The sequence below is a fragment of the Babylonia areolata genome, chromosome 24 (genome assembly GCF_041734735.1).
Source record: "Babylonia areolata isolate BAREFJ2019XMU chromosome 24, ASM4173473v1, whole genome shotgun sequence".
Classification (NCBI taxonomy): Eukaryota; Metazoa; Mollusca; class Gastropoda; order Neogastropoda; family Buccinidae; genus Babylonia; species Babylonia areolata.
Genome location: NC_134899.1, coordinates 3451294 through 3461148, shown reverse-complemented (window position 1 = coordinate 3461148; position 9855 = coordinate 3451294). Strand labels below are relative to the sequence as shown.

Genomic DNA, 9855 nt, shown 5'->3' with positions numbered 1-9855 from the left:
TATTGCTCCACACATACAAACACAGGCTCCAATCATATCTGTATTGCTCCACACACAAACACAGGCTCCAATCATATCTGTATTGCTCCACACATACAAACACAGGCTCTAATCATATCTGTATTGCTCCACACATACAAACACAGGCTCTAATCATATCTGTATTGCTCCACACACACAACTACAGGCTCTGATCATATCTGTATTGCTACACAAACATATGCATACCCTCCATTCACAACTGCCCAACAAGTGGTGAGGGGAGAGAACTCTGATTTGAAGCAGATAATCCTAACATGATGCTGAAACTGTGACACAAGATGTTCACTTTTTGTGTGTGTTTGTTCTAGATATTCATGTTAACTCTGTGTGTGTGTGTGTGTGTGTGTGTTTTCTAGACATGTGTAAAAGAAGAAGAAGAAAAAAGGGAAAAAAGAATAATAAAAAATAAATGAATAAAAAAAAAGAACTCATGGTGGCAACAAAAGAGTTGACAACAGCAACAACATTGTAGAAAAAATTCACCTTGATAGCAAAACAAATACACTTGCCAACTGGGCAAACAAACATCTATATATATATATGTGTGTGTTATAGATGGTTGTCACTGCACTGGGGAAATCAGTCCAAACTGATACTGAATGTGTTGTGAGTTCCGATACAAAAGTATTTACTCATGAAATATTATTATAAAAGGACTTGTTGAGAACAGTCCAAACTGAGACTGAATGTATCTTAAATTCTGATACAAAAGTATTTACTCAGGAAAGATAATTATCAAAGGACTTGTTGAGAACAGTCCAAACTGAGACTGAATGTATCTTAAATTCCGATACAAAAGTGTTTACTCAGGAAATATAATTATCAAAGGACTTGTTGAGAACAGTCCAAACTGAGACTGAATGTCTTTTAAATTCTGATACAAAAGTATTTACTCAGGAAATATAATTATAAAAGGACTTGTTGAGAACAGTCCAAACTGAGACTGAATGTATCTTAAATTCTGATACAAAAGTATTTACTCAGGAAAGATAATTATCAAAGGACTTGTTGAGAACAGTCCAAACTGAGACTGAATGTATCTTAAATTCTGATACAAAAGTATTTACTCAGGAAAGATAATTATCAAAGGACTTGTTGAGAACAGTCCAAACTGAGACTGAATGTATCTTTAATTCTGATACAAAAGTATTTACTCAGGAAAGATAATTATCAAAGGACTTGTTGAGAACAGTCCAAACTGAGACTGAATGTATCTTTAATTCTGATACAAAAGTATTTACTCAGGAAATATAATTATCAAAGGACTTGTTGAGAACAGTCCAAACTGAGACTGAATGTATCTTAAATTCTGATACAAAAGTATTTACTCAGGAAATATAATTATCAAAGGACTTGTTGAGAATAGTCCAAACTGAGACTGAATGTATCTTAAATTCTGATACAAAAGTATTTACTCAGGAAAGATAATTATCAAAGGACTTGTTGAGAACAGTCCAAACTGAGACTGAATGTATCTTAAATTCCGATACAAAAGTATTTACTCAGGAAATATAATTATCAAAGGACTTGTTGAGAACAGTCCAAACTGAGACTGAATGTCTTTTAAATTCTGATACAAAAGTATTTACTCAGGAAATATAATTATCAAAGGACTTGTTGAGAACAGTCCAAACTGAGACTGAATGTATCTTAAATTCTGATACAAAAGTATTTACTCAGGAAATATAATTATCAAAGGACTTGTTGAGAACAGTCCAAACTGAGACTGAATGTCTTTTAAATTCTGATACAAAAGTATTTACTCAGGAAAGATAATTATCAAAGGACTTGTTGAGAACAGTCCAAACTGAGACTGAATGTATCTTAAATTCTGATACAAAAGTATTTACTCAGGAAAGATAATTATCAAAGGACTTGTTGAGAACAGTCCAAACTGAGACTGAATGTATCTTTAATTCTGATACAAAAGTATTTACTCAGGAAATATAATTATCAAAGGACTTGTTGAGAACAGTCCAAACTGAGACTGAATGTATCTTTAATTCCGATACAAAAGTATTTACTCAGGAAAGATAATTATCAAAGGACTTGTTGAGAACAGTCCAAACTGAGACTGAATGTATCTTAAATTCTGATACAAAAGTATTTACTCAGGAAATATAATTATCAAAGGACTTGTTGAGAATAGTCCAAACTGAGACTGAATGTATCTTAAATTCTGATACAAAAGTATTTACTCAGGAAATATAATTATCAAAGGACTTGTTGAGAACAGTCCAAACTGAGACTGAATGTATCTTAAATTCTGATACAAAAGTATTTACTCAGGAAAGATAATTATCAAAGGACTTGTTGCTTCACTTCTGGGAAAGAGGAAACAACAAAGAAACCCCTCTCAAACACCAAATACATACACTAAGATTGCTCATACATAAGCAAACTATTCTCAAAAGGCAGAAAAGATTAAATAAGAAAAATACTGTGAACAAAATAAAGGAGACAGAAGGCTATCGGCAGCACATGACAGCATGCCATAAAACAATGCTCCTGTCCCATGATACTCACAATTCTCCATCTTTCTCAAAGACACATGTCTTTGGACTCTTCTTTTTGCATGTCGCTTCAATCTGTTGGTTGATGTTCGGATCGTAAGAATGCCAAGTGTTGTTGTCGTCACACCACTGCCACTGTCCTCGACCTTCAAAGGTGATTGTCACAGGTTCACCTGCACAATGGTTTAGAAAAGCATCGCGAAATGTACCTGGGAAAACATTCCAGTCATCAACTAAAAGTGGAGTGGCGACCTAGTGGTAACACATCTGCCTGGAAAGCGAGATAATCTGAGCACACAGGATCAAATCCCACAGTCGCCAGAATTTATTCCCCCTCTACCAGACCTTCAGTGGTGGTCTGGATGCTAGTCATTCAGATCAGACAATAAACCGATGTCCTGTGTGAAGTATGTGATCACTTAAAAAGAATCAACCGGTAACAAGATAGCTGTTCCTTGCAAAATTTTGTAGTTAAATCCATATTAATGTAAATGTACATGCGTGTGCGAGTGCATGCGTTTGTGTGTGCATGCAAACTGAAGCCTAACTGACTGACAAAGGAAATGAATGATGAGCATGTACAGGCATGGCAGCTCTCAGTCTGCAGTACTAAGACAAGCAGCCTGTTGTGCAAATGACTGCGAAGTGCTCAAAGCTTGGTCTCTGACAGAGGGTACGATGTTTATAACATATGGTCAAAACCTGTCAAAATGCTGTGCCGAATGAGAACCGTAAGAAGTGTGACCTTCCAGGTGGTGAAAACAGATGAAACTTCCTCCTGATTCAGAAGCAAAACCAGCCCCAAAACTGACAGTCACACAAAACAACACCTGGAGACTGGACAAGGCAGTGACTGACAGAGCTCACAAGGCTGATTGACAGAGCTCACAAGGCAGTGGTTGACAGAGCTCACAAGGCTGTGATTGTCAGAGCTCACAAGGTAGTGACTGACAGAGCTCAAAAAGTAGTGATTGATAGGGCTCACAAGACAGTGGTTGACAGAGCTCAAAAATCAGTGATTGACAGAGCTCAAAAAGTAGTGATTGATAGGGCTCACAAGACAGTGGTTGACAGAGCTCACAAGGCTGTGATTGACAGAGCTCACAAGGCTGATTGACAGAACTCACAAGGCTGACTGACAGAGCTCACAAGGCTGTGACTGACAGAGCTCACAAGGCTGTGGTTGACAGAGCTCACAAGGCAGTGGTTGACAGAGCTCACAAGGCAGTGGTTGACAGAGCTCACAAGGCTGTGGTTGACAGAGCTCACAAGGCTGTGGTTGACAGAGCTCACAAGGCTGTGATTGACAGAGCTCACAAGGCAGTGACTGACAGAGCTAAAAAGGCTGATTGACAGAGCTCACAAGGCAGTGACTGACAGAACTCACAAGGCAGTGACTGACAGAGCTCACAAGGCAGTGACTGACAGAGCTCACAAGGCTGTGGTTGACAGAGCTCACAAGGCAGTGACTGACAGAGCTCACAAGGCTGTGGTTGACAGAGCTCACAAGGCTGTGATTGACAGAGCTCACAAGGCAGTGACTGACAGAGCTCACAAGGCAGTGACTGACAGAGCTCACAAGGCAGTGGTTGACAGAGCTCACAAGACAGTGACTGACAGAGCTCACAAGGCAGTGACTGACAGAGCTCACAAGGCAGTGACTGACAGAGCTAAAAAGGCTGATTGACAGAGCTCACAAGGCTGTGGTTGACAGAGCTCACAAGGCAGTGATTGACAGAGCTAAAAAGGCTGATTGACAGAGCTCACAAGGCAGTGACTGACAGAACTCACAAGGCTGTGGTTGACAGCTCACAAGGCTGTTGTTGACAGAGCTCACAAGGCTGTGGTTGACAGAACTCACAAGGCTGTGGTTGACAGAGCTCACAAGGCTGTGGCTGACAGAGCTCACAAGGCTGTGGTTGACAGAGCTCACAAGGCAGTGACTGACAGAGCTCACAAGACAGTGACTGACAGAGCTCACAAGGCAGTGGTTGACAGAGCTCAAAAGGCTGTGGTTGACAGAGCTCACAAGGCTGTGGCTGACAGAGTTCACAAGGCTGTGACTGACAGAGCTCACAAGGCTGATTGACAGAGCTCACAAGGCAGTGACTGACAGAGCTCACAAGGCTGTGACTGACAGAGCTCACAAGGCAGTGGTTGACAGAGCTCACAAGGCTGATTGACAGAGCTCACAAGGCTGTGGTTGACAGAGCTCACAAGGCTGTGGTTGACAGAGCTCACAAGGCAGTGACTGACAGAGCTCACAAGGCTGATTGACAGAGCTCACAAGGCTGTGGTTGACAGAGCTCACAAGGCTGATTGACAGAGCTCACAAGGCTGTGGTTGACAGAGCTCACAAGACAGTGACTGACAGAGCTCACAAGGCTGATTGACAGAGCTCACAAGGCTGTGGTTGACAGAGCTCACAAGGCAGTGACTGACAGAGCTCACAAGGCTGATTGACAGAGCTCACAAGGCTGTGGTTGACAGAGCTCACAAGGCAGTGACTGACAGAGCTCACAAGGCAGTGGTTGACAGAGCTCACAAGGCTGTGGTTGACAGAGCTCACAAGGCTGTGGTTGACAGAGCTCAAAAGGCTGTGGTTGACAGAGCTCACAAGGCTGTGATTGACAGAGCTCACAAGGCTGTGGTTGACAGAGCTCACAAGGCTGTGGTTGACAGAGCTCACAAGGCTGTGACTGACAGAGCTCACAAGGCAGTGGTTGACAGAGCTCACAAGGCAGTGATTGACAGAGCTCACAAGGCAGTGATTGACAGAGCTCACAAGGCAGTGATTGACAGAGCTCACAAGGCAGTGATTGACAGAGCTCACAAGGCTGTGATTGACAGAGCTCACAAGTGAAAGATGACCAGCATGTACAGAAAGTTTGATCATGACGTCAGAGCCCTGTCACATTCTTCAACTGCGAACATGGCCATGGCAGTGAAGCGATCATCCCGTCAGTGCTTTATGATTTGTCAGTTTGATTGCACCTCTTAACTCTCTCCATACGAACGGCGAAAGAGACAACGTTAACAGCGTTTCACCCCAATTACCATCATCAAAATACTGCAAGAGGAAGGCTCTTATACTGAAGAGGTGAATGTTGACAAAGAATACCACAATTCTTACAACGGAAGCTAAAGGTTGGGTCATTCAGACACCCACTGGACATCCGAGGGGTCTGTGTAGAGGAGAAGAGAGGACTGGCCGTACTGAGTGAGTTAATGTGCTGTGCCTGTGTATTGTTAAAATCATGTATACATGTTTGTTTGTTTGTTTGTTTTTTATTTGGAGGATACACCTTTTAATCGAGGGATCTCTTCCATCTTACTTATCTTCTGTCCATATTTACACTCCTTCCCATTCTCTCATGCCTTCTGGAGAAACGTTCCTTTGAGTCCAAAATGTCTCTTCAAAGACATTTGGTGACATGGCCTTTCACAGTGGTAACCGTATTGAAGCTTTCATGCAAGGGGAGTGCTTGTGGGTGTGTGTTTACTGTTTGTGCATATGCATGTGCCTGTTCTCTGTGTGTGTGTGTTGTGTGTGTGTGTGTGTGTGTAGGGCATAGTGTGTGCTTTTTTGGGTGTGACTGTTCATGTTTGCAATTTGTAGTGCTGTTTTAGTGTACATAGATTTTTTTCTCTTATCTGTCCTCAAGTGATGTATGCTATTATGCACTCTGTAGATATATATATATATGTGTGCGTGTGATATGTGTGTGTGTGTGTGTGTGTGTGTGTGTGTGTGTGCGTGTGATATGTGTGTGTGTGTGTGTGTGTGATATGTGTGTGTATGTGTGTGTGTGTGTGTGTGTGTGTGTGATATATATGTGTGTGTGTGTATGTGTGTGTGTGTATATATATATTACTTCATGTGAAGTACTTTCAGCTTATTGTATGAGGAGTCTGCGCCATATAAGTACTATATATCATTATCATTGTTATTATTACTACCGGTATTATCATCATTCTTCTTCTTAGTAGTAGTAGTAATAGTAATAATAGTATCATTATTATTGGTATTATCATTATCAGTATTAGTAGTAGTAGTAGTAGTAGTAGTAGTAGTATTCTCCTTCACATCTAGAACAACCTTCTTCATCATATCTGTGCATCTGATTCTATTTCTGCTTTTCGCTCATCACTAAAAACTCATCTTTTTAAAACTTATCTGTAAGCACTCTCAGTTTCCTTGTTCTCCAACACCACCCATGTCAGCTCACTTTGGATGTATGTAGAGTGGGAGGGGGAGGGTGTCAGTGGGAGGGGGAGAGTGTCAGTGGGGGGGCAGAGGGGGAGGATTTTTGAGAAAGAGTGGTCATGAATGTTTTATGTAATCTGTAATATTTTTCTGTCATGTAAAGTGCCCTGAGCTCTTAGAGAGAAAGGGAGCTACATAAATGTACATTATTATAATTATTATTATTATTATTATAATCATCATCATCATCTTGGAGTTTGCACCATATAAGTACCACAATATATGTCATTATCATTACTTTCCTATTATTATTATTATCATCATCATCATAATGATCATTATTAGTATTATTAGTACATGTGTATTAGTATCATTATTGACCACCGAGGCAACCATGAGTTTGTTCTGTATTGTCCGTGTGTTCCAAGTGGCTTATTCAGGATTAAAGAGGCTATGCCAGTCGTAAGTAAAAGCTAATTTGTGTTTGCACATTTCTTCTGTCTTTGCTGCTGTGTGCACATGTCAAATGATCGGTATGATCCAAAGATGTGGAACAAGCTCCCTGATAACCTCCGTCATTCTGATTCCCTCGCATCTTTTAAATCTCGTCTCAAAACTCACTTTTTCCCTCAGCAATAAGTTCAATTGTGGCAGGTCCACTTCCTTTGCGTTAACTGTGCTTGACTATGTGTGTATACATATGTATGTGTACATAACTACATGCATGTATATGAATGTGTATTGTGTGTGCGTGTGCGTGTGTTTAAGTAAGTTTGTGCCTGCCTATGTGTGCGTATGTGTTAGGGTAGCTGTTAGATACACATGTATGTTAAAATGTATGTATGCAGTGTGTGTGTGTGTGTGCGTGTGTGTGTGTGTGTGTGTGTGTAGTCACATCTTGGTGTGTGTATGTAACATACATATGATGTTTTATGTTAACAAAAGCGTTTTTGTAAAGCACCTAGAGCAGATTTCTGGATAGTGTGCTATATAAGTAGCCATTATTATTATTATAAGGACAAGCCTGGTGTTTCCTTTTTTGAGGAAGTGTCTGGGTCTGTTCCAATGTACCATTTATTTATGTGCATGCTAGCTGAATCAGTAGCATAAGCGGCACTGACTTGGTGTTGTGTACCTTGTGAATGGAGAGAGTTACCACTCTTTACTATTTGTTATTATTATCATTATTATTTTCATTACTACATTACAATTGTATAATGATTAAATAATAATAAATAAATAAATAATATATATATATGATATTTAAATACTAAATTTATATGTAATTAATTATTATAATATTCTATATATTATATTATTATTGGTATATTAATATTGTTGTTATATCATGTTATTACTGCTATTATCATTAATATTATCATCATCAAAGTGAAGTGCCATGCAATCAGAGAGAAATGTGGTGAGCATCATCATGCTGCCCCAGCACACAGTTTCAATGGCTCAAGGAGGCGTCACTGCATTTGGACAAATCCATATACACTACACCACATCTGCCAAGCAGATACCTGACCAGCAGCATAACCTAATGCGCTTAGTCAGGCCTTGAGGGGGGAAAAAAAAAGGTGAATAAATTATAGATAAGCTTACATACATACATAAATAAATAATAATTATGATATAAAAAAAAAAGGTAGTAGTAATTAAAATAATAATAATAAATAAATGACAACAATGATGATAAATAAGCAAATAAATGTAAAACATTAAGACACACATGCATAACAGATATGCACCAAACACACAGTTTCACAGATATGAAAGCACAGTCAAATACATATAAATGTACATGAGCTCCAACACACACACATTACCCTGCACCTCCTCTACAGTGACTCACATTGGTTTTGCCAGTCTGACCGTGACGGAGGGAGCTGATGCTGTGTGTCTGGATCCTCATCCGGCGGACTGCAACAGAGACACAGGTGCTGAGTGTTGCTGTCATTAAAGGTTAACCCCTTCACATTCAACCGACTGCAACAGAGACACAGCTGCTGAGCATTGCTTTCACTGTCATTAAAGGTTAACCCCTTCACATTCAGTGGACTGCAACAGACACAGCTGCTGAGCATTGCTTTCACTGTCATTAAAGGTTAACCCCTTCACATTCAGTGGACTGCAACAGACACAGCTGCTGAGCATTGCTTTCACTGTCATTAAAGGTTAACCCCTTCACATTCAGCGGACTGCAACAGAGACACAGGTGCTGAGTGTTGCTTTCACTGTCATTAAAGGTTAACCCCTTCACATTCAGCCTTGGGGAGTTCTCAGCCTCAGCAGGTTTCCATGCCATAGTCATGATGGAAAAAAGGAGGAAAATTTTCTGTTTTTCCTCCAGATTATGTGTGGACACATCCAGAAACACTGCAGAAGTTACTTCCCTTTCTTTGTGGTTCACGTGTACGCAGGAACACAAAAAAACATTTTAATGAGATTAATTTTGACACCAGAGCAATGCTCAGGTCTAGGGCTCAATGAGTGAAAAGGTTTAACTCATTCTACTCTATAGCTACATACCTGCTACACCTCACCTGGGACCACTGCAGAAGAAAAAAGGGTGGTTCACTAAGACCGTGAAAATCAATGGTTGATTTTATCGGTCAAAAAAAGCTTCATCTTCATGCTTCTGGAATCCATAAATGGTTCAGTTTAGAATGCCAACAGTAACCAAGCAGGAATGAACGAAATAAGAACAGTGTGTTGGTACGAGAGAACACTCGTACTTGGTCCACAGGGGAAGTAATTATGGTACGAGTTAACTTGTCCCTGGAGTATAATGAGTTAAGGTCCCATTGTGTTTTACAGCTACCAGCGCAGTGAATCAATTCACTGTGTCAAGGGCTTTGCAAAGGGAGGCAGGGCCAAGTCTTCTCCTCTCATCACTTTCACCTTCCCCATTCACACCTGGTAGAAGGGAGGAAAAAAGTCAACCTCTTTTCCCAAGGTCACAACACCGTAACATAACGGAGCCTCAAACCCTGACCACCGCTGAACACTGGATCACAAGTCCGACACCTAATCAACTCCCCCACTGCACCTCACAGTTATGAATTATTATGGAGGCCAGGTTACCAA

The 9855-nt window shown here is 40.4% G+C and overlaps 1 protein-coding gene across 1 annotated transcript in view; it reads right to left on the bottom strand.

The window, feature by feature from the left end:
* Positions 1-9855, bottom strand: part of LOC143298527 (uncharacterized) — a 65172-nt gene that overhangs the window by 3188 nt on the left and 52129 nt on the right. The window contains exons 22-23 of the mRNA XM_076611380.1: positions 8621-8688; positions 2569-2728 (exon numbers count right to left, since the gene is read on the bottom strand). Coding sequence (XP_076467495.1) covers positions 2569-2728; positions 8621-8688 — 228 coding nt within the window. The remainder of the gene's footprint in view (positions 1-2568; positions 2729-8620; positions 8689-9855) is intronic.